A 25507-nucleotide genomic window follows, 5' to 3' on the forward strand; every position below is an offset into this window, starting at 1 on the left:
AACAACGTCAACAACAATGTACGTAACGCTAGCCATGTTAGCATCAACTATCAAGGGCGGAATCACGTGTGGTTGGGGGGTCACGTCCCCTCCATTTTTTTTTAAGAAATTTTATGTATAAATTACTATTCACTTTCAATAAAAAATAAAAAAATATCTAATAAATTTACAATGTTATTTCTCTATTTTTTTTTTTTTTTTTTTACATTTTTTCTTTCGAGTCTTCCACTACCTTATGTTGGTGGATTTTGTTAGTTACATCTAGGTCACCATTAAGTTAATAATTAGAGTGAAGACAACAAATCTCTAATGGCTAATTAATATGGCTATTTCTTGTCTATATTATATATACTTTATAACATTTAATCTCAACATTCAAAGAAAATTATTTTTTGTTCTCTTAATTTTTATCTTAAACTTGTGCATTATGATGTATTTGTGGAATATTTTTTAATTTTTTAATAATTTGATCAAACTTGAATGAGTTCAGTAATAATTTTTTACTAAGATTTTTGAATATATCATTGGTAATACACGTATATATACTCATATAAAAGGAGATCACATAAGTCTACATGCTCTTGTATTTATGTCGATTGGCACTCCCAAGAAAAAGATTCCTAGTTCCGCCCCTGGTTAGCATGAATCCTACCCTCCATTTTTTTGGCACAATGAAAATCAATAGAATTCCAAACTAATTTTTGTTGACAGCTTATTGGGGATGAACAGAGACTAAAAAAGATTTCAATCTAATAGCCTCTCAACACCGAATTGAATATTATATTTCAAGTGAGTAGCATTAAACCTTGTTCAACCCAATGTTTCAAGCATTATATAATTATATATTTACATATGAATTTTGATTATAACAAATAAGTTCAAGCATAAAGGAGTTTCAGGCTCAAGTTATTCACATAATGAAGCCAAGCACTGCAACAAATCAAGCATGAGCAAAAAATGGAACAAACTTATAAATAAAGCTCTTAGAGTAATTTTGTAAACCTCTTTCAAAATTCAAAAAATGGTTAAGGCTAAAAAAGAATCTCTTTTCATAAAGCATCAATTTATATTTTTTACATGTGCATGACATAACTGAAAGTTTGAATTTTGAAAATTTGATAGATAATTGGTTATCATCTCTCACATTTGCATGATATGTTTGAAAATTTGAAAAGTGATTGATGTTATTTTTTACATATGCAAAATTTAGTTGCTTTTGTTCGAAAATATTAAAAAGTGATTGATACTCTTTTTGTCATATGCAAAAACTAGAAGATTTAGTTTGAAAGTTTGAAGTGAATGATGTTGTTTTTGACAATTACAAAAATGAGAAACTTTTATTTGAGATTTTGAAAAATGAGTGAAGCTCTTTTTTTATATTTGAATATTTTGAAATTTGAAAAGGAAATCTTATATGCCTAAAAATAGCTCATTTGATATATTCAAAATGACAACACAAGACATCAACTACAAGTTTCACAATATTCATTCATCAAAAGCTTTCAATCTCTCTTTTCTAAATATTGAGTCTTAACACTTGTTTATTTTGAGAAAGATATAGTTTGTATTGTACTGTTTTCATTTGACTCATTAAGGAGTGTACTCTGATAACCTACCCACTATCAGCTCTTGTATAAACAGTAAAAGAGTATGTGTAACCCTTGTGAGTGACTAGGAGTTCTATACGAGGAATAGTTGAATCGCCACTCATAAAATGATTGTATGTGTAGAAGGTGTTCTACATGGATTCTTTGAAACGATAATGCTTACATGTGTAATATGTTTCTATCTCCACCTAAAGGAGGTTGAATAGTGAATTTAGAAACTCTCAAGGGGTAGTTTAAGGCGAGGACATAGGTAATGAGGCTAAAACTCATTAAAATACTGAGTTTGCATCTCTCTTTCCTTTACTCTTTTTATTTACTGTTACTTAGTATTTTATTCACGTTTTACATTGTGTAGTTGATTTATAATTGTTAATTTTTTTAAACAACCTAATTCACCCCCTCTTGGGTTAGTCATCTGGACAACAATTGGTATCAAAGCAAAGACTCTTTTGTAAGATTAATTATCTTTTGAGTTAAAGATCCTTTGGTGAATGTCAATTTAGTGGTCGGCCTCTACTATTTGTTGAGACAATTACACATTTTGGAAAAGTAAAATGAGAATATTCCTTCAGGTTCAAGGTCTAGAAATTTGAAGAAGTGTTGTAAAATAGCCTTATATCCCAACAAAAGTTATTGATGGAGTATAGGTCATACAAGAAGAAGAGTTGGATCATGAAGACGAGAAATCTCCAACATTGAAGCAATGGCTACAAATTTGTCATATTGTGCTCTCGATGGGAATGAGTTCAATAGAATAATGATTTGCAAGTCGACAAATGAAATTTGGGATAAGTTGGAAGTAACTTATGAAAGAACTATGCAAGTCAAGGAGTCAAAGATTTACATTCTTGTTCATAAATATGAAATGTTTAGTATGACTAATGATGAATCTAATTCCACTATGTATACTCATTTTACTAACATTATAAACAGCTTCGCAGCTCTTGGCAGGGTCTATTCCAACTTGGAGCTGGTAAGAAAAATTCTCAACTCTCTACCAAAATGCTGGGAACCAAAAATGACGGTGATTCTTGAAGCCAATGATCTTACAAAACTCAAGGTATGTGAACTCATCGGGTCACTTATCATCCACGAGTATACATTGAAAAGAGGAGAACAAGAAAGAAAGCTAAAGAAGAGATTGTCACTTAAAGTTGTTCCTCATAAAAATGAAAGTGATGAAGATGAGGAAACTGTGACAAAGACGAAGAACTTGCCATGTTAACAAGACGGCTTCAGAAACTTTTACAGAAAAATAAAACTCTTTCAAGGAAACCTTTAAAAAGGTTTTCAAGAGAGATACAGGTAAAACCATTACAAATGCAATAAACCCGGACATATCAAGGTGGAATGTCCTCTATTAAAGAAAGATCAAAACAATGACAAGAAAATAACGAGTCACATGGGATGATAATTCAAGTAGCTTAGACAGCAAAACAACTAATGAAGAAATGACAAATCTTTGTCTTAAAGCTAAAGATGACCTTGAGGTAACAATTCTTTATCACATTTCAATTGAGAATCTTTCATATGAGGAATTGCATAATTCTTTTGAAGAGTTATATGAGGAACTCGAGAAATTGGGTATCAAATATATTTCTTTGAAAAAGAATTTTTTTTTAACAAACGAAATTGATGTTTTAAAAAAAGAAAGCATCGTTTTGAAGACTAAAAATCATGAGTTGAAAAAGAAAGTGACAGATTAAGAAAAGATTATTGAAAACTTTACTAATAGAAAAAGAAATTTTGAAAAACCTCTTCATAGTCAAAGATCTATTTTTGACAAAGCAACAAAACAAAAATGCAAAGCTTATAAAAACTCATTTGATAATCTTTTCAAATCAAAGTCTAGTCTTCAAAACTCGTTTAATAAAAACAACTTTTTCAAAGAAATATACTATTACAATTACTAAAGTTCTACATATATGTCACACGTTATTTGCAACTTTTGTAATAGAAATGGTTATAATTATCATACTTATCCTATTAGAAGAAAGCTTACAATGACTATTATGGTCATATGGGTGCCTAAAAATCTTATTTCTTCTAATACTAATAAATGAAAGACCCAAAGAACTTGGGTATCAAGAAAAATAATTTATTTTTGTAGGTATGCATGAAGTCCTTTATAAGCAAAAATAAATGATTTTTAGATAGTGAATACTCAAGACACATGATGTGAGATAAGACTAAGTTCGTTGATCTTACATCCAAAGATGGAGGGTTGGTAACATTTGAAGACAAGTCGAAAGGAAAGATCGTGGAAATAGATAAATTTGGGTAATTTAGGGAAGTTTGATGGAAAATATGTTGAATATATCTATCTCAGCTATTCTACTAATAGTAAAGCTTATAGAGTCTTCAATAAAAAGACTAATTATGCAAGACTCGATGCATGTAGTATTTGATTAATCTAACCCTCTATGTTCCAAGAAATATGTTGATGAAGAAACAGAAGTTATAAATAACATGGAAAGCCTCAAACTCAATAAAGAGAATACAATAGAGGAAGTCCAACATGGAGACATCAGGAAAGATAATCAAAACTTAATGCAAGATGCAACCAAATAGTAAAAACTTGTGAAAGATCATTCAGTGGAACAAATTCTAGGAGAACCATCACGAGGTGTAAGTACTCGATCATCTTTTAGAAATTTTTGAACCCAAGAATATTGATGAAACACTTCGTGATGAATCTTGAATTCTAGCTATGCAAGAAGAGCTAAACCAATTTGAAAGAAATGATGTTTGGACACTTGTTCCTAGACCCAAAAATCATACTATTATTGGAACAAAATGTGTTTTTAGAAACAAGAAAGATGAGTCTAGAGTCATCACTAGAAACAAGGCTCGACTTGTAGCCCAAGGTTTCAATCAAGAAGAATGAATTGATTATGATGAGACATATGCACCTGTCGCAAGATTAGAAACTATTCAAATGCAACTTGCATATACTCATTATAAAGATTTCAAACTTTTTTCAAATGGATGTTAAAAGTACTTTCTTAAATGGTTTTATAAACGACGAGGTATATGCTGAGCAACTTCCAGTTTTTGAAAATCATATTTCTCCAAATCATGATTTTAAGCTCACAAAAGTTCTATATAGACTCAAATAAGGTCCTAGAGCTTGGTATGAGAGACTTAGTGGTTTCTTAATAGAAAAAGATTTTTCAAGAGGAAAAATCGACACAACCCTTTTCATTAAACATGAAAATGATGATATTCTTTTGATTCAAATTTATGTAGATGACATAATATTTGGTACTACTGATGAAAAGATGTGCCAAGTTTTTGCTAAGAGTATGCAGGGAGAATTTGAATGAGCATGATGAGAAAACTTAGCTTCTTTCTCGAATTGCAAATCAAACAAGCAAAAAGAGGAACATTCATTATTCAGTCAAAATATATCATAGAATTACTCAAAAATTTAAGTATGGAATTTGCGAATGAAATTGGAACACCAATAAGCCAATCCACCAAACTTGACAAAGACAAAAATAAAAATGGTAAGCCAGTTGACTCAAATGTATATCAAGGTATGATTGGTAGTCTATTATATTTGACAGCCAGTAGACCGGATATTATGTTCAGTGTACGTTTATGTGCATGTTTGCAATCATCCTCAAAATAATCTCATTTGACTGTAGCTAAGCGCATTCTTAAATATCTTGTTGGTACAATTGACCTAGGGTTATGGTATCTTAAGCATACTTCTTTCGATCTAATCAACTACTCCGATACAGATTATACTGATTGCAAAGTTGATCGAAAAAGCACTAGTGGAACATGTCCTTTCTTAGGTTATACACTTGTTTCATGGTTTAGTAAAAAAATAAAATTATGTTGCATTGTCTACTGCTGAGACAGCATATGTTGCTGCGAGTAGCTGTTGTGCTCAAGTTCTATACATGAAATAACAACTTGAGAAACATGAATGATGCATGCTATAGATATTTGTTAAATATTTTTTTATTTTATTATCTCAAATAACATATAAAACTTAAGGCTCCTAGCCTCATTTTTTAACCGCTCTTAGTCTTCATATATCAGCATGTTATTCTTATTTAAAGGATTAGACAATCGAAATAAAGATTCTAGCAAGAACTTCAAATCCTTTATTCTCATGTCTTAAGTCCTCTATTTTTTTGTTAGACTAATGAATAAGTCGTTGAAGTACATAATCTTATCGTTAAGCTTTTCAACCTCATGAGCTAAGGACTACAGCTGCCAAGAAAATGCAACAATGGACAATGAGTACTAAGTACCAAGTACTAGTTCATAAATGGCGTCATCATTTAACTTATTAGTCAAATTTCTTTCATGCTGCAATGTGGCACCTATGGTAGATGCTGAGATAACTTGTGACTAAGGTCTAGAATACTTCAGATATTGATCAAAAGAGTTGTTGGAAGAAAATTGTTAAGCCATTGCAAAAGGAGAAACTTTGTAGAGTGAGAATACAAATTGATTACAGATATGTGAAAAAGATTGGGTGTGAATTAGATGAGTTGAAGACTGCTTTTAATTACAAGATATGTTGGACTCATCTCATCAAAAGTTATTTTACAAGGCCAGTGGGACTAAATGCAGCTTGTACCTACTTTTCTCGTAAATGTTGAACCTCTGCCGTAATTTGCTGATGTTGGTCTTGAATTTGAACTCTCTCTCTCTCTTTCCAAGTCCTTTATTTGTGGTTGAAGGTCACAAGCATACTAGTTTGCAAAATTTTTCAACTCATTTTTTTTTTTTTTTTGCTTTAACCTTTTGTTCTTTCTGTCTTCATCAGCAAGCTTTCGACACATTGAAAAATTTGATTGTTAAGCTTATCAACCTCAGTCACTCTCTCTAATAATCTTCGAAATATGGTTGTAACAGAGGCAGCATATTAAGCATTGAGAGTTCTTGAGTCTGCAATGACCTTAGAATCAGTCCTGCAAGAAAAAATGCATTTATACTCCTATCATAGTGTTAATAGCCTTAGTAGAGAAAATGGGTGATTGAGGCTATTAACCAAAATTAAGAAGAAGAGCTAGCCCGTATCCAAACAGAGAAGGCTTTACGTACTTCTCCAACAACGGCTATGACCATGATTTCCTCTGCAACAACTATATCAGACCATACTAGCAAAAGTTCCTAAATATGATTTATACTCTAGTTGATTATTTCCTTGTACAAAGTAGTCCTCCAACGGCTATGTAATTTATTACCATATAAGCACATTGTAATATACGACTACATATAAAAAGAGAAGGCTCTCAACACTCTTACGATGTTAGAGACATTTTTACAAACACCAAGTGCTCATTTTCTTCAGCGGCGTAAAGAGTTCCTAATTCAAATCTAGAACATTAATGGAAGAAAGTTACTCAGCCATAATATTGTTTTAGATAAACAAAAACTAGGTCAAGGAACAACGTGAAAATTTGCTTTTAGTATTTGATGGGAAATGATGATATATTTAAACAGAAACCCAGAGCTTCCAATCTTTACAAAAATCTCATTTGTCAAAAATATTAAATGAATTTGAATCTATTTCTGTACTAAATTGATAGAGCCTCATAGTTTTGCAGCACTTATCGGGACTCGAGCAACTCCAGTTATTTAGCTCTCTACAGTTTCTACTAACGCACTGTTTTCATCTGTCCACTGGTTACTATGGTCCTTTTTAATGATGCCGAGAAGTTTAGGATAGAGCATTAACATATTTTTGCCAATACTTTATTTAATTTAACATCCCTTGAGTTATTAAACTTGTTATATATGCTTGAAATTATGTTTATCTATTGTTTGAAAAACTACCGCACATTCTCAAGGGATCTTAAGTATTAGTACATGTCTCGAAATTCTACTAAGTGTTTGTCATCATCAATAAGGGAGAGATTCTTGAACCCAAAGTTTCAAGTATCATATAATTATATATCTATATATGGATTTTGATGATAACAAACAAGTTCAAGCATAACAAAGTCTCAAACTCAAGTTATCCACATAATGGAGCCAAGCACCATAATAAATCAAGCATGAGCAAAAAAAAGAACAAGTTTACAAATAAAGCTGTTACAGTAATTTTATACATCTCTTTCAAAATTTGAAAACTGATTAACGCTAAAAAATAATCTTTTTTATAAAGTATTAATTTGCATTTTTCACATGTGCATGACATGAATGAAATTTTGAATTTTAAAATTTGACATATGCAAAAGGTAGTTGCTCTTGTTTCAAAATTTGAAAAGTGATTGATGTTTTTTTTGACGTATGCAAAAGGTAGTTGTTTTTTTTAAAAAAATTTGAAAAAGTAATTGATGTTCTTTTTAACAAATGAAAAAAGTAGAAGATTTGACTTGAAAATTGAATGATGTTGCATTTGATAATTACAAAAATGAGAACTTTTATTTGAAATCTTTGAAAAATGAGTGATGTTCCTTTTTTACATTTGAATATTTTGAAATTTAAAAAGGAAGTCTCATATGCCTAAAAATAACTCATTTGAGATCTTCAAAATGATAACACAACACATCAACTATAAACTTTACAACATTCATTCATCAAAAGTTTTCAATCTCTCTTTTCTAAGTATTGAGCCTTAACACTTGATTCATTTTGAGAGAGAGAGATAGTTTCCACTGTCCTGTTCTCTTTTAACTTATTATGGAGTGTACTCTGATAACCTACTCACTATCAGTTGTTTATAAACAGTAAAATGATGTGTGTAACGCTTGTGAGTATAGTAGGATTTCTACATGGGGAATAGTTGAATCACTATTTGTGAGGTGATTGTAAGTGTAGAATGTATTTTATATGGATTCTTTGAAGCGGTATTGCTCAAATGTGTAATTGATTTCTATCTCAACCTGAAAAAGGTTGAATAATGAATTTGAAAATCTTCAAGGGGTAGCTTGAGACGAAGACGTAGGCAGTAAGGCTGAACCTCGTTAAAATATTGAGTTTGCATCTCTCTTGCTATTACTCTTTTTATTTACTATTGCTTAGTATTTTATTCACATTTTACGTTGTGTAGTTGATTTACAATTGTTAATTTTTTAAAACAACCCAACTCACCCCTTTTCGGTTAGTCATCTTAGGATTATAAGGAAAATATCTTCAAGTTATTATTCTAATTTAAAAGTTTTAAGTAAGAGTACTGCTACACAGTAGCCAGGTATTTTAACACATGGTATTTTAACACGTCCTTGTACAACTTGTTACATGGCTATGAAGTAGACATAAAATAAATGAAATTAGAAAGATAAATAATATATACAAGTTATAAATGCACAAACTTCACGCAGGTCCTTTATAAAAAAAAATGCATCCCACCAAGGAAAAGTACAAAAAAATTATTTTTTTCTTAATGAGAGCCATATTTTTACAAAATAACTTACACAAGACTTGTACATATGGGATTTGGACTTCATTACTCAATGACAAATAAAAGGTAAACAAAAACACTTGGACGTGCTCGACCCCAACCACAGTAGTAGTGTTGTACTTCCTCTTGCCTATTGTAAGTTTTATATGTCTCTATGTGTTAAGGGGTGTTTTGTAACCACCGGATGGAGAAGGAGAAAGAGTCATTCCTAACCCACGATGGGTATTCGAATCTTGGTCGGTGTCATTTGGAGCCCACAATAGTGGTTTAGAGCTGATGTACGGTGTCCATACGTACATCCATTTCAGTAAATGGAAAATAAATACAACAAATATAAATGGAGAATGAGACACAAAGACTTACATGGTTCATCACAATGCCTACGTCCAAGGATTTTTTGGAGGGAAAATCTACTATAAATGGTGTATTTTACAGTCTCTCATAGCTCACTATACAAATGGGTTGATGACACCTGCTACCTAGAAAAAATAAAACCGAAGCTTTCGTCTTGAGGTTGAAGAATATTTTTCCTCAAGTTGCCCGGAGGTCCTCGCATCTTTGATCTCAGATAACATTTATTGGACTTTGTTAGTGGTTGCCCAGAGATCTTCACTGTCCTTTCTCGTTAGCCTGACCTACTTTCCCTCTCTTTTCCCTTTTTTTTCCCGTCACTTCCTTTATTTTCCCTTGACACATTTTCACTTCCTCAATTTTTGTCCCCTTATTTCTTTCTATCTTTCTCTTTCTTTCTGAAGTTGGGAGCCCTTATTTGGGTTGGGATTGGTGAGCTTGGACTAGGGACATTTTACCCCTTCCAGTTACCGCATGATTCTTAAGGTCGTTTTGCTCAACATAAGGGCCTTGAAAATCTTCAAATTAAACTGCCTATAGAAAAAAAAAATAAACTTATAAAATTGGCCATTGGTCTTCCACTTGCCAAAATGATGATGATCCTCGAGCGCGAGACTCAGCTTGCAGAGCTAGGCGAGAGATGACTCAACTACGCTGGGTGAGAGCACGGAGCTCATCTTGTAGAGCTAGGCAGGAAATGACTCGACCACGCTTGGTGCAAGCACGGAGCTCAACTTGTAAAGTTAGGTGGGAGAAGACTCAGCTGCATTGGGTGCGATAGCAGAGCTTGGCTTGTACACCTAGGCAAGAGATGACTTGACCGCGCTCGGTGAGAGCGTGGAGCTCAGCTTAGGTGTGAATGTTTGCCAAAAAGCAAAAAGAGTGTGTATTCTTGCAAGTATTTAGTGGATTTTTTCCCCTTGCCATGCGTTTTTATTTGATGTTACGATTTTGGCATTGATGTTAGAGTTCGTTTGTAATAAACCACGCTTAAGTAGTCAGGGAGCCCATCAACCCCCTGGGTCCATCTTCAGCGGTTGTCGAGCCCATCGACTTGTTATTGAAGAAAACACGCATAAGTTAGTTATGGAGCCCAAAGGCTCGTTCCCGGAGGTAATCTATTGACGATGGTTGTGGGTGGAGTGTAAACACTCGGCGTTTGTTGGAGAGGATGTTGTGCCAACGTTGCTATCAAGAGACGAGCGTGGAACTCGGCTTTGAATCAACTGAGAGGCTGACTCGATCATGCTAGGTGGTGATGAGGGACTAGTACACTTGGGAGAGGTATTCCCTCCTTTGATTGTTGGTTGCAGGAACTGCTTATCGACTTTGATAGGGAGGGAGTGAGACAATTGGGAGAGGTATTTCCCCCTCTGATTGTCGGATGCAGGAATAGCTTATTGACTTACGGAAGGAATGGAGTGTGACACCTTGGAGAGGTGTTCCCATCGTTGATTTTCCGGTGCGGGCACGACTTATCAAATTTGGCAGGAGATAGACTCAAACACGTTAAGGTGAGGAGGGATTGGGATACTTAGGAGAGGTGTTTCCTCTTGTTGATCACCGGGTGCGAGTGAGGAGCATCGACTTTGGTTGGAGATGGACTCAACTGCATTGAGGCAAGGGGGAATGGGACACTTGGGAGAGATGTTCCCTGTTGATTGCCAGGTGCGAGTGAGGAGCATCGACTTTGGTGGGAGGTGGACTCAACTGTGTTAAGGCGATGGGGAGTCAGGAACAGTTGGTAGAGGTGTTCCCCCATTTCTCGTAGGGTGCGACAGGAGACTAGGCTCGATTGTGCTGTTATGACAGGCGATAGAGCTCGACTGTAATGATAGGGCAGGAGACATAGCTCGTCCGGCCTGTTGGGGAGGGTGACAGAGCTTGGCCGCACTGCTACGATAGAAGACAAAGGTCGACTATGCTACTACGACATGAGACGTAGCTCCACCACGCTATTGTGACAGGAGATCATGCTCGTCGGACCTGGTGTGGTGGAGACGAAGATTAACTGCACTATTGGGTGAGAGATAGAGCTTGACCGCACTATTACTACTAGAGACTAACCTCGACCGTGCTACTGCGACGAGAGACAGAGCTCAACCACGCTACTACGATAAGAAATAGAGCTCAATTGTACTGCTAGGGCGAGAAATGGAGCTCAATCGTGCTGCTGCGATGGGAGACAAAGCTCCACCGTGCTGCTACGACAGGAGATAGAGCTCCACTGTGATACTACGATGAGAGACAGAGCTCAATTGCACTACTATGATAGGAGATGGAGCTCGATCCCTCTACTACAACGGGAGACGAAGCTTGACCGATTTGGTGTGGCAGTAGACAAAGCTCGACCACACTAGAGAGTTCCCCAAAAATCCAAACGAGTCAGTGAAATAATTCAAATGATAATTTTCAGATCTTCAAACCTGAGCCACTAGATGTTGAGGAGCCACGTATGGTGGCACCATGGTGGGTAACACACTGTGGGTGAGCACCTGTTGTTGGCAAGTAACTTACTGCAGCAAGCAAGTTGACTGTGACAAGCAAATTTTCTGAGTCATCCTCATTGGCCAAGGAACTCATTTGTGGCCGAGTATGTCAGGGCTGAGGAAATCATTGCGGCCAAGGAGTGTGATGAGACTGTTGTCTGTGTTTGAGCAACATTACTGCTAGGAAACTCCACATAGCCGAGGGTTTGTGTTGCCGAGTAACTCTAGGTGGTGGTGGAATTGGCCGAGCAACTCCAGAATGCTCAGATTGAGTAGTGCTCAGGTCGTGGAGGGCAATCGAGCAAGTCTCTCCTAGTTGTGTGCATAGTGAGATATGGAGCTTGCCTTTGTGGCAGGACGTCGCGCCCGAGGAGCTCCAACTGAGCAAGCTCAGGTGTAGAGGGTGATCGAGCAACTCTCGCCTACCCATGTGCATGGCGAGATATGGAGCTCACCACTGTGGCTGGACGTCGTGGCTGAGGGACACCTCACTGACAACAAAATCGCCATTGTTCATGGGGTCAGCTAGTGGTGGCCTCACCAGCCCATAGTGAGTGGGCGAGGTGGGATTCAACCGTGTGCATGCCCAATACACAGTTTGTGCGGCAAGCATTGCCTTCGTGGCCGGGGACCACTTTGGTGGTGACATAAGCCACCGGTGATCTAGCTAGTGGACGTCGAGACCTCCACTTGGCCTCTACGGCCGGGACATTGCCTTGCACAATCGCAGTAGTCAGGGACAGTCCCACAATGAGTCAACAATGAGGCTCCAACCCTATGCACGTTCATGCGCGTAGTCGTTGTGGCGGGTGTCGCTTCTGTTCTTAAGGACCACTTCGGCAATGGCAGAAGTCACCAACGTCCCACGTGGTGGTCATCAATGCCTGCACCCTACCCACGGTGGATGGGCGATGGCCCCCTGGGTGCACGACAGCATGCACCCACTACACACACCATGCACGCTGTGCACAACCCCCACGGGTGGGAACCACCATGGTGGAGACAAAAGGTGCTAACAGTCCAAGTGGTGGCTGCCGGAACCCTTGTCGGTCCCACAGTGGGTGGGTGCATCTTCTTGGGTACACGGTAGGGTGCACCCCTGTTGCACCGTGCATGCCATGCATGATCGAGATGGTGCTCACATGCACAACCTCTACCCACGTACAGTGGATAGTATGTCCTTGGGATGCTATGTATTTTAAGTGCACGGTACATGCCTAGACATGGGTTCTCGCCCCTTAATACTTATCTAAGCAGAATTTTTTCTGCTCGTTTGGGATGATTTTGTACGTCAGAAAACCATCATTCTCCCACTTCCAATGTTGAGAATAATTGCATCTCACAGGCCAACTGTTAAGGGGTGTTTTATAACCACCAGGCCGAAGAGGGAGAAAGAGTCATTCCCATCCCACAATGATGATTCGGGCCTTGGTTAGTGTTGTCTAGAGCCCAAGGCAATGGTCTAGAGTGGCGATATGGTGTTCGTACACATACTTCCATTTCAATAAATAGAAAATAAATACAACAAATATAAATAGAGAATGAGACACAGGGCCTACATCCACAGGTCGTTGGAGGGTAAATCCACTATAAATGGTGTATTTTATAGTTTCTCATAATCTTTCGTAGCTCACTGTACAAATTGGTCGATGACCCTTTTTGCTTGGAGAAAATAAAACTGGAGCTTTTATCTGGAGATTAAATAAGCTTTTTCCTCAAGTCGTCTAGAAATCCCTGCATCTTTGATCTCAGATCTTTTTTATTGGCCTTTGTTAATAGTTGGTGAGGAGCTCGTTTTTATATTACTTCGATGTCCTTTATCACGTGCTTGAATCCCTTTCTCTTAGAGGTGCTACCTGCCCCCTACGGGGCGGGGCCACCCCTTCCCTGCACTGCATGGGGCGGGGGTGGGGTTTTTACCCCCGTCCCCCGCCCTGGTAGGCAAGGTGCGGGGCAGATTCTCAATGTTATACAAAACTTTTACCTATGAAGAATGTTATGCATCAGCTACTATTCATTCATACACTCCAGACCTATAACTTTTTTATAAGGTGTAGGGTGGTGAATAGTAGTTGATGATAAAAATTTTACTTTTACCTATATATAAAACCCGACCCCATAGGTCTTTCCCATTTCTGAACCATCTCTCTCTCTCCCCCCCCCCCTCCCACTCTCTCTCTCTCTCTCTCTCTCTCTAGGTCCTTGTTGTTGGGACAGAAGTTCTAACACTCAAGGAGATGGTTTCCTAAGGACGATACAAGGGTGAATTCCAAAAACAAAATAACTCCATTTAGGTTTATTCTTTTTTCATTTTGTTCAAGACAAACCTAAGTATTATTTAGTCACTTTACATGAACACATGTTTTCTCTAAATTCCCATATAGCTTCTAAATGTATTTGACCATTATAATTGTAAAATGTAGACAAACTAGATTTGGGTTAAGCTTTTAGATTCAAAACTTGTCAAGCCCAAGACTTGAATTAATTGTACACTTAAAACACAACATAACAATCCCCATAAGAAAGTAACAAGCTCTCTTTTTCTCAATAAGCATCAAAAAGTAAACGAGAAATTTGTGATGCGCATACAAAGGAAATCAGTAAGATCCAGTGCCCTATGGGATAACCATACCATAATGAAACCAGTAAAAACATTGGTGAGGGAAAAAGAATACACTTGACTATACAGTAATGATTACACAATGATGGCTCAATCAAAACGACGCAAGCAATTGCCTGTCAACACATCCATCGGTCATTCTCGACTTTAAAATGGATGAGGACTTCAAATTACAAGGTGTAGCCGAACCTTCTAGGATCTCTCATAAAAAAGGGATGTCTTAGTGCTTCCCTTGCCTTGAGACGCTCGGCTGGGTCATAACGTAGTAGCCCTTGCACGAGATCAATCAAATCGCCAGCAGAGTGATCCACATGCTGCATTATTAGGTTCTGTCACAGTTTAAAGCAAGTTCATCAATCTAGCTTGGAAGAAACAGCTTGAAAGAGTGCCAATCCAATTTGTCCAAATATACATGTTAGCAGAGCAGCAAACTAAGCCAGGATTATTTCTCCAGGTAATTAAGAGAAGCTTGCGAAGGGTTCTTATCAGAACCAAATAAATTGAATCTCCTTTTAATCATTTCTTATTTATAAATCCCCAAGAACAGATACTTACAGACTAAAAATGCCAAAGAAAAATGACACAGAATGGTTCTTAACACACCATGAATCTTATTTGTCAAAATTGCATCTATGTATTTTGGCATGGGAGTTGGGATTAGTTGAAATCAGCAAAAATTCTTAGACGAACTGAAAAACCAAGTGTTCTCAGAGACAAAAAGTACCATAGGACTGGCATGTACCTAAGAAAGGTATCTGCAGCAGGTACACAAGACTATCTAACAAAGGATATCTAGAATCACTCAGTAATGTAAACTTCAACTAAGCATTGCTGTACTCCAGGCATTTCATAAAAACTATGTAAGAAAATCAAGGTGAACAAAAAAATCAATTGGGGAATTCTGGAAGCAAATTTCTATATACAATTTGAAGGTGAAAATCTTGAGGGAGTACCGGTAGACGAGGCAATTTGCAAACTGCTCTCATGCTTTCCCTCGACGTAGCACCATCAGGCCAATCTAACCTTGAATGACTCCGGAAGTATTTCTCAGCGAGGTGGCTGATTAGGTACAGGTACACAGCCTAAGAGCTTCAACCACATAGAGAAACATACAAATATTGCAGAAACACCAATATATTCTTACTCAGCTTTAAGCACCAAATGCTGCGGAATTGGCCCCAAAACCCTCTCCATCATGGCAAGATGCTCCAAGTTTTCGTGGGTTTGGAAAAGGGCTTCTCCCTGTTCATAAACAATATAGAGGGATATACAAGGTAAACATGCGTCAAAACTTGATGTCCCTACCTGTAAGTATATAGTCATATCCTCCCAAAATCAATTATAAAATATTATTAAATTAACTTCAAGTTTTGGTGAAAGGGATTGCTCCAAGATCATGCTTTCAAAGCGAACATTCTGACCTATCAGAGAATGAAAATACATATCTATTTGCAAAGAATTATCTGGAAAATAATTTGTCCTCTTGGTGATCAAGATTCACATTACATGAAGAAACTATACTTTGCACCCTAAATTACCATGCTTTTTTCGATTTGCAACTTAAACTACCAAAATTGGCAACAAACAACCTGAACTACCCAATTTTTGCAATTTTCACCATCAGTTAATATCTGACCATCAAGGTTGATAAAAAATTGGACATGCGGCACAAGCTTCACTGTCAAATCTTGACCGAAGGTGTAAGTTGCCAAAATTTGATAGTTTAGGCTGTGAATTACCGGGTTTGGTAGTTTAGGGGCAACATGTAACTTCCCCTCGAGTAAAGCTTCAACAACGAAAAGTTTACTAAGGGAATAACAGTTTCAAATTCAAGGGCTCGTCTTAAAAGGCCAATTTCAACCAAAACCGATATTCTATGTAGGGTGATTGCTACATACTTTTTCAGATAAGTAATTGTTGCACTTGACATATCTAGTTCGACTAGTTGTGACAGAAATGGGGCCATATACGAAGAAAGTACTTACAGAGCAAAGTTCAACAAGTATGCAACCCACACTCCATAAATCACAAGGATAGTTCCAACCAAGACCTGCAGATATCAAGTCAGCATGTTATCAAAGAGAATCAAGGACAAATGCTTCTTAAAAGTACTTTTATGGGGAATGGTATTCACCTAATATAACCTCCGGTGCGCGATAATGACGAGTTGATACGACATAGCTGTGATCTTGATGTTCAAATGTTGTACTTCCAAAATCAATAAGTTTAATGGCGCTCGACTTAGGCAGATTCTTGAAATAGGAGCCATATTTTGTTGACCGCGCTAGAAACTTATTTGCACCCAATGCATATTTTAAAAAATATATGTCAGAATTTTGAACTTAACCAACTATACTGCCCCAAAGCTCGAAGTTTAACCATGCCTAAAGATCAATTCATATATGATATGAGAAGGCATCGTACCTCTCATCTCTTACCAAATTTTGTGTTTAATTTGAACATGAAAGTAGATACAACACAAAGGCATTAAAATGAAAAAGGAAGAAATGTAAGTGTCTGTGCGGTAAACATGAAATAGGGTAGAATAATTGTATCATCAAATCATATTTGCTATTTACTCACTCCAAAGTCAAGTAAAAAGGGATATGGATGGAAAGCATGAACATGCATATGGAAACAATACCTTGTAATCTGGCACTTTGACATACTCAGAGGAAACGAGAAGAATATTTTCTGGCTTCAAATCAGTGTGAATAAGGTGCAAATCATGCATAACTACAAACATAAACAAATAAGTGAGTCAGGAAGAGGTGAAAATAATTATTAACAATGATCAATACCATGCCAATCCCAAAAAATAAAAAATTTGTTGGGTTTGAAAATAGAGAAAGAACATCATCTAATTTGGAAATGAAGCTAGATGCTCAAATCTCAGCTTCATATGAAAAATTATTTGAGCATCAAGAATAAATATTCATATAAAATGGTGCAAGAATTGTCCACACACATGCTACAGACTCCAAAAGTTGTCTGCCAACCTCCCGAACAAGATCAATGGGAAAGGAACGGTAGCTGTTTTTGCGAAGAAAATCGTATAAGCTTGGCCCAAGCTTCTCAAATACCTGTTCAAACCATTTAAATTCATCCGCAAGTTCCTTTAACTCACAGAATATTCAGGCATGAAGGAACTTTCATTGCCCCTCCAAATTAATCAAATCAGAAGTACCAATAAATACTTACAATACAAATATGATTACGATAGTCAAACCAATTCCGAATTTGCACACAACTGCAAAGAATGAAAACTCTTATACCAAAATCATTTTGAATTTCAGCAATTAAAAAGGAAAAATGAGAACATAATATCCTTACCGAGAGCCACCAACATCATGCCTGGCAAGCCTCTGAAGGACATCAATTTCAATCATTGCAGCTTCCCGATATTTGTGTATGGAGCGAACAACCTTGATTGCCACCACTTCTTTATTTTCATTGTCAAAACATTCCAGGACTTGCCCAAATGTCCCTGCAAAAGTTCTGGGTAAAAGATCACAAGCAGCAAATAAAATCTATAAGCATTACAGAAACATGAGATCCCATATAAAACCTGAATAGTGCGGATAGAAATTCAACTCCATTATTCTTTTTTTAATAAGTAAGAAAATTTATTGATCCACATAATTAGGCATGGCCCAAGTACACAGGTAATATACAAGAGAGAGAAATTCAACTCCATTATTTCAACCCCCAAAAAAGTACCCAAGAGATAGTAAACATATATACTACCATTTAAAGAGGATATCATTTCATAAATGAAAAATGAAATTGAAACATATAAAGATAAAGGAAGGAAAAATAAAAAACTGAGTGAAATACTGACCTTCCCCCATTTTGCCAAGAATCCTGTCTGCATGTATAATAAGAAAAAAAAAACGTATAAGGTTAGATACTAGTGAACAAGTAATAAATAGCAGTATCACTCATGGATCAGAAGAATCCATAATAAAATAGCAACATAAACAAAAGCATGCATAAAATCAATATATGAATGATTCTCCACGCATGTATACCGAAAATGGACAAGGTGTTCAGTCATGCTATAACAATTGAGACCAAAACTATTTCGCATCCAAATCAGAAGCCCAGAAGCCACACTAACACTTCCGTTTAAATATGCAGGATGTCCACAAGTGGCAACTCAAGCATAATCTGAAGCACATTTTACTCATACACAACCACAAAATATGGTTGCTTATAAAGTTTTAACACTCCCACCAAATTTTGAGAGGAGAATTGTGAAAGATATTTAATCAACATCCTACATATATGCACGAATAAATCACGAACACGATGTACAACTTCACCCAAAACCTAAGAGCAATTATTATCACACTGCGATATGTTATCATTTTTTCATTTAAAGGGCTATATTTTACAATGATTGGGAATATGCTTACAGCGAGGAGTTATATTTTCCCCGATCACAAAAACATAATGGCCATCTTTGTCGTCCGGTCTCCAAGGTGGGGAGCCATAGCGAGGCATTCCCCTGTTGTAGAATACAGATGAAGAATGTGCATAATTGTATGCTGGAATCACCTGCATTCGAAAAGCACAAAATAGAACATTAGCGTCTACCATTCATATAAAACAGACCACGTCAAGAAAATTAGGTAAAAATTAAAACCAGTTGACAATTCTTAGATCTAGCGGACAGTTACAAAATAATGAAAAAGGCGAAAAACAATTCAGTAATTACACAGTGAAAATTACGCTTTTTCTCGTAAGCTAAAAATTGTAGAACCACATCAAGAGCGAATTTTCGAATTTAAAAAATAAAAATAAATAAATAAATATACCTCATTTAATTTAAGATGAAAATTAAGAAATCGTTGGCAGGATTAAAAAATAATCAACAATCAAGGATAGCGAAATCCCGTAAAACCGTACAGAATACGTATAATGAAATAGAAAACAGAGAGAAGATTAATACCTTGGGAAGAGGAAGAGGAGGGGGCACATCCCAAGCTAAACGAGGTCTCTTCCTCGGGCGCTTGTCCATGTTTTTGAGCGGGAATTCCATCATTCTATACGTTTCCCTTTTTCTTTCTTTATTTTTCTCCAATTTCCCTCTTCGCAAGAGAGATGACACGATGAATCTGCAGAATCAAGAACTTTCAAGAAGCCATGGATCCGATTCGAACTGATCCAGAATTAAAACGGAGAGATTCGAAAGCTAGAAACCCTAATCAGGAAGCAGATCTGGAAGCTAAACCAGAAGCGAGGAGGAACCAAACCCTCAGATTCATGGTGTGCTTCTAACCATGGTTGAACTTGAGAGATCTGGGCCACCTGAGAGTTGAGGGCCTGAGGCCTGACTGCTTCCCTCGATCACAAAGTTTTTGTGTTTTTAATAAAAACCGGCCTCGCATTCAGGCCCATAATGCTTTTCGGCATTTCCCATGGCATCGTCATCCTATTCTCGTATATGATTATAATTAGTCAAATACATGCAGAAAAAAAATTATTAATTTTTTTATAAAAGTTTTATATGTAATTACTTTTGCGTATTCTTTATGCATTCGTGATTGGCCACATCATTTTTTTAATATAAAATAACTAATTTAACCAATCACATTAGTAGAATGTGCAAAAAATATACAAAAATGACAATATATAGTAGAACTCGTTATTTTAATATATAATTTGATTAATTTATTTTAAATTTATTTGTGAGTAGCTTTGTGGATTACTATATTTCAAACTAAATATAGAAGAAAGAAAGAAGATAAAAGCAAATCAAACTTTTAAAATTTTAATTTGCTTAATATTTATTGACATGACTTTTTATAATATTTTAAATTCGAGTGGTACTGTTTGAATGACATAATTTGATTTACAAGAAAAAATTAAAATTACTATTATTTTTTTTTTAATAAATCAAATCTTGTGTTACTTGATTTGCGAGGAATTTCGAGGGCATCCTTTTCAAAATCCACCATTCTATGCCGGTTATAAGTAATACGTGTAAGCAAATAACATTGATACGTTTTCTTTGGTAGTACATAGGTTAAGGCTTTGTTTGCTTCTGTAATTCATCTCAACTCATATCAACTCATTATTATAACTTTTTCAAATTCAAATATAAAATATAATATATAATTCAACTTTTTCAAATCTCAAAATAATAATAATAATATTAAAAAAATAATATTCTAACAATATTTTATTATCTCAACTCAACTTAGTTCAATATCCAAACGCAGTCTAAGGCATTCACCAACTCTTCATCTTCGAATAGGATACCATTTTATTTCACTTGAAGATTATAGTATTTATTTAGTATAAAATATAATGTAGTTAGGTCATTTCACTTATAATCTAATCACTTTTATAAATGAGTCATACTAGATACAAGTCTAAATTGTGCAAGCTTTGTGCAAGTCCTTTATAAAATGAGACTGCACAAGACTTATATATTTGAGATTTGTATATATCATCACTCTTTAAAAGTACTAGTTAAAAGTACCACATATAGTATGTAATGCTTAATAAATTGAAAAATGCTTAAGACAGTCGCCTGCCTCAAGCGTCGTGCAAACGGTTGCTGAGTTGGCAAAACACAAAACGCATCGTTTTGTTTTCTTGTCATTTGTCCCTCTACAAGACCCTTCCCTCTCCTCGAGACATCCCAAATCATGCAGACCCAGAACTTCTCCTTGAAGCATCCCAAATCAAGCAGACCCTTCCCTCTCCTCCATCACAAATCACGCTGCAAGACCTCTCTCTCCTCAGACCCACACCACAAGACGGCAAGACCCTTCCCTCTCCTCCATCCCAAGACCATCACGCTGCAAGACCTTCCCTCTCTCTCCTCAGACCCACGCTGCAAGACCTTCCCTCTCTCTGCACAAATCTTACGGACTCGGGAGCTCACATAGGTCCGACATCACCTGGTAGTTCAAGGCCCACGCGGATCCGTCCCAGTAATATCCTTGGAGGTTCCCGTCCGGTTCTAACCGAAGTCGAAGGAATCCATTGATGGGTCTGTGGAATCTGTTGAAGGGTTGTATGTCCACTGGTTTGCTTCCATTTTGATACATGCCCAGATATCCATCTGTGTTTACTTGGGTATAAATCAGTCCTTGCCCTTCTACTACCTCTGCTTTGGCCTCCATCATTGTGTGTTTGCAGTATATCTAATTAGAGTTCGATCCAAAGTTCGCATATAAGCCCCAAAAGTCGTAACCTAAGCGCATCGAGTAAAGCCCATTCGATGAAATCAAAAACAAATAATCTGTAATGGGAGTTTCTCCTCCATCACAGAAACATGAATTTCATTCACACAAGAATTTGCATTTCTTGCAGTATATCTAATCAGAGTTCGATCCAGAGTTCGCATATAAGCCCCAAAAGTCGTAACCTAAGCACATTGAGTAAAGCCCATTTGATGAAATCAAACACAAATAATCTGTAATGGGAGTTTCTCCTCTATCACAGACACATGAATTTCATTCACACAAGAATTTGCATTTCTACGGCATAAACACAAGAATATGTTTTTTATTTTTGTGTTTTCATGTTTTTTTTTAAATAATAAATAAAAATTGACGTGACATTATTATATTTGATGTTTACGTCCCGTTTGCACGAGGCGACTATATGTAGAAGTTCTGTAATAAATAATACTAGAGAAGGGGTGAGATTTGCATAGGACATATATTCAAATATTATTAAAAAAAATACAGTCTAGGTCCGGTTTGGATAGTGAGATGAGATAGTTTTAGATCAAAATTGAATAAAATATTATTATAATATTATTTTGTAATAATATTATTATTTTGAGATTTGAAAAGGTTGAATTGTTTATTATATTTTTGTGCAAAAATTTGAGAAATTTGAAATGATAAGATGAGATGAGATTAAACACTTTCACTATCCAAACGAGACCTAAATTTCAAGATCTCTTTTAGAGATTTTTCTTCTATTCTCTTCTCTTTCTTTTTTCTTTTTTTTTTTCTTGGAAAAAAATTTGTTTTGGGGGGGGGGGGGGGGGGCGTTAGTGGTGAGCACTCACCCAATTGGAGTCGGACTCCCCTAAATCCGATTTCAACTTCCAAATTTGAATTCCGACTCCAACTTGTTGGAGCGAAGCCAGATTTGGACTTTTTTTAGTTTCATATTTAGCCTATTTTTAAAAATGATATTTTTGTAGGCTTTTAAATTTCAATTTTTTTCAAAAATTAAAAACTAAAACTAAATCGTTCACAGTTGATTTATTTCTATACTAATATCTAATTTATTTTATGCTAGACTTATACTATAGTGTCTAATTACATGTTATTATACTTTAGTAAATTAGTATTATGTTATGATACTAGACTTATTAATTAATTAATTCTATACTAGTGTTTAATTTATTTTTATATAAGACTTATTCTATAGTGCTGTTTAATTACATATTATTATAAAAATATCTAACTCATTTCTAACTTGATTCTATATTAGATTTTCTACTGTGTCTAATTATTATTATACTTTAGTAAATTAGTATTATATGTGATTAACTTATTATATTAATCTTATTTCATTACTAGTGTCTAACTTATTTCTATACTTGATCATATGATAAAAATACTATGATGTCTATATATATTAAACTATTATTAGTCTATTTATATTATAGTATAAGTATATTATTTTATATTAGTATATTATTGAATTTAACTATATAATTTTTCATTATATAACTATATAACTATATATGATAAACATATAGATAACTACATATTTTTATATCATATTTATAATATCAGAGTTTGATTCAGAGTCGGAGTTGAGTAGGTCTAGCAACTCCTCCAACTCCAACTAAAAAATTAAAAAAAAAATCTGACACGGAGTCAGAACGGAGTCAGATTTTTGAATTTTTGCTCAGTCCTAGGTGGCTGTACGTGTTTTAAGAAAAATTAGTACTAATTTCTCTTCATTACAAATGAACTTCCTCTACCATAAGTTTCAATAAGATCATTAGCTTCACATAGAATTTAAAAGAAAAAAAATGCCAAAAACCAAAATTCAAAGAAAAGATAGCATATATATATATATATATATATATATTTAAATTATTCTCGCCAGCCACCATTTACCATCTCACACCTTACATCTTATGTAAAATACCCCCACACCTTATGAAAAATATCCTCACACTCTATGAAAAAAGTTGTAAGTGTAGGGTGTGGGAGTAAATAGTGAATGATGCATGGTGTGTGTATATATATATATATATATATATAACCCCATGCCACAGCGCCACGTGCATGAAAGGGAATGAAAGATCACATCCTTTTCTACCAAAACTCACGCAGTGTGGGTTTTCCATGCTAACACGTACAAGTCACTTTCCATGCTACAATATCGTTCACATGTATTGTTTTCCCATATCAACTTTAACCTGAATTATGAAGACTGATGGTGGAAACATTGAAAATAATCACAAAATATGTGAAGCAAGTTTCCTTTACAGTTGCAGCTTGTCCCAATAACCAAATTTTCCTTTCCTTTATAATTGCTTGTCTTTGACTCACTGTGTATTTGGCATGATTTTCCACTCGACAAAAGCAGGCCGAGGCCAGTCAATTATACGTGTATTCTTATTTTCTTGACTATCCTTATTAGCCCTCGCTTCCATTCCTCTGCAATTCTAGCCTTACTCATTCCAACATGCAGTGAAATTTTTAAGATCTCCGTGTGTTTGGATCAGCTTGCTGGCCCTTAACTCGGTTCTATAACTCACATAAGTTTGATTTTCGATCTGTCCAATGTGTCTACATAGGAGCAAGCCTAGCCCACAAAGGATCCATATGTTACCACATTCCCACCAAACGTACCTACATTTCCAAAGACATAAAATTTGACGAAACATGTTTTCCATTTGCCCAAACAAATGCCTTTCAGCCCACTTCATCTACTGAACCCACCTATTCATACATTCCCCTTCTCTTAGTTCATGTGGGCCCCTCCTCACCTACCCAATCCATTTTAGGCCCACCACCATCGTCATCTTACTTTTCTATCTCGTTTGCTCCTCACATGTATACACTTCCTGCTCAGCACTCTGTCCGTTCAGTCACGGCATGTTCACATATCAGCTCAGCTCACCTATGTTAGTTCACCGACAGCACCATCACTTGGCCTCCACCCTGAGCTCATATCACCACCACATTAGATATTCCTGAAACCCCAACCTGCTTCTCCACTACTCAGAAATACCAAGAATGGCTCAATGCCATGTCCACAGAGTTTAATGTCCTTCTCAAAAATAATATGGACTCCTATTTCCCCATCTGAGGCCCCTAATGTCATCTCATGCAAATGGGTGTTTAGAACAAAACATAATGCAAATGGTACCATTGAGCGGCGCAAAGCTCGATTGGTGGTCAAAGGGTTCTTTCAAAAGTTTGTTTTAAACTATGATCAGACGTTTAGTCCATTCATAAAGGCAACCACAATTCGCCTTGCTCTAGCTCTTGCAATCACTAACAACTGGCTCATTCACTAATATGATGTAGCAAATGCATTTCTTCGAGGCCCTTTGTCTAAGACTGTGTATATGGAACAACCACCCGGATTTATTCATCCTCAATTTCTCACACACGTATGCAAGCTCTAAAAGGCCATCTATGGCTTAAAGCAATCCCCAAGAGCTTGGTACTCTCGCCTCAGCCAGAAACTCATTAATGTTGGCTTCAGTATATGCTCTGCCGATTGCTCATTATTTGTGCAAAAAGATGGACCCAGTGCACTTTATATGCTTGTTTATGTGGATGACCTGCTTGTAACAGGTTCTACAATGGCCATAATTACGGAACTTCTTCATGCACTACAAGCTGAATTTCCAATTACTGATCTGGGTTCTCTCAATTTCTTTCTAGGGATCGAAGCAAAAGACACCAAGGAGGACCTCTTACTCACTCAAAGAAAATACATTTATGATCTTTTGCAGCAAACAAACAGGGCTCATGCAAAGCCTGTTAAAACACCCATGGCCACTTCAATACCACTCAATCTGCACACTGGCCATCCTTTTGAAGATCCCTCCTTATACCGA

At 36.1% G+C, this 25507-nt stretch overlaps 1 protein-coding gene across 2 annotated transcripts; it reads right to left on the minus strand.

Annotated features, from left to right (window-relative positions):
• Positions 1-14339: 14339 nt before the first annotated feature.
• Positions 14340-19798, minus strand: LOC121266956 (serine/threonine-protein kinase AFC1). Of its 2 annotated transcripts, XM_041170820.1 has the most exons (12): positions 19394-19798; positions 18858-18999; positions 18281-18307; positions 17773-17926; positions 17641-17689; positions 17408-17522; positions 17084-17175; positions 16574-16730; positions 16425-16489; positions 15584-15681; positions 15393-15498; positions 14340-14768 (listed from the first exon to the last, which is right to left on the minus strand). In XM_041170820.1, exons 1-12 carry the CDS (start codon positions 19484-19486, stop codon positions 14610-14612), a joined length of 1257 nt encoding a protein of 418 aa, XP_041026754.1. In that variant the 5' UTR covers positions 19487-19798; the 3' UTR covers positions 14340-14609. The 2 variants fall into 2 exon arrangements, with proteins under 2 accessions (XP_041026754.1, XP_041026755.1); XM_041170821.1 differs by lacking the exon at positions 19394-19798 and having other exon boundaries at positions 17773-17937; positions 18858-18966.
• Positions 19799-25507: the final 5709 nt, after the last annotated feature.

Source organism: Juglans microcarpa x Juglans regia, chromosome 5S, assembly GCF_004785595.1.
Source record: "Juglans microcarpa x Juglans regia isolate MS1-56 chromosome 5S, Jm3101_v1.0, whole genome shotgun sequence".
NCBI lineage: Eukaryota > Viridiplantae > Streptophyta > Magnoliopsida > Fagales > Juglandaceae > Juglans > Juglans microcarpa x Juglans regia.

Bases quoted from the DNA above. Each gene is read 5' to 3' on its own strand.
- LOC121266956 (XM_041170820.1), bottom strand. From the start codon at position 19,486: ATGATGGAATTCCCGCTCAAAAACATGGACAAGCGCCCGAGGAAGAGA. The intron at 18,308-18,857 runs GTAAGCATATTC...TTATACATGCAG, and splicing joins GGAAAATATAACTCCTCGCT to ACAGGATTCTTGGCAAAATG. The intron at 17,927-18,280 runs GTCAGTATTTCA...GAACTTTTGCAG, and splicing joins TCTTGGCAAAATGGGGGAAG to GGACATTTGGGCAAGTCCTG.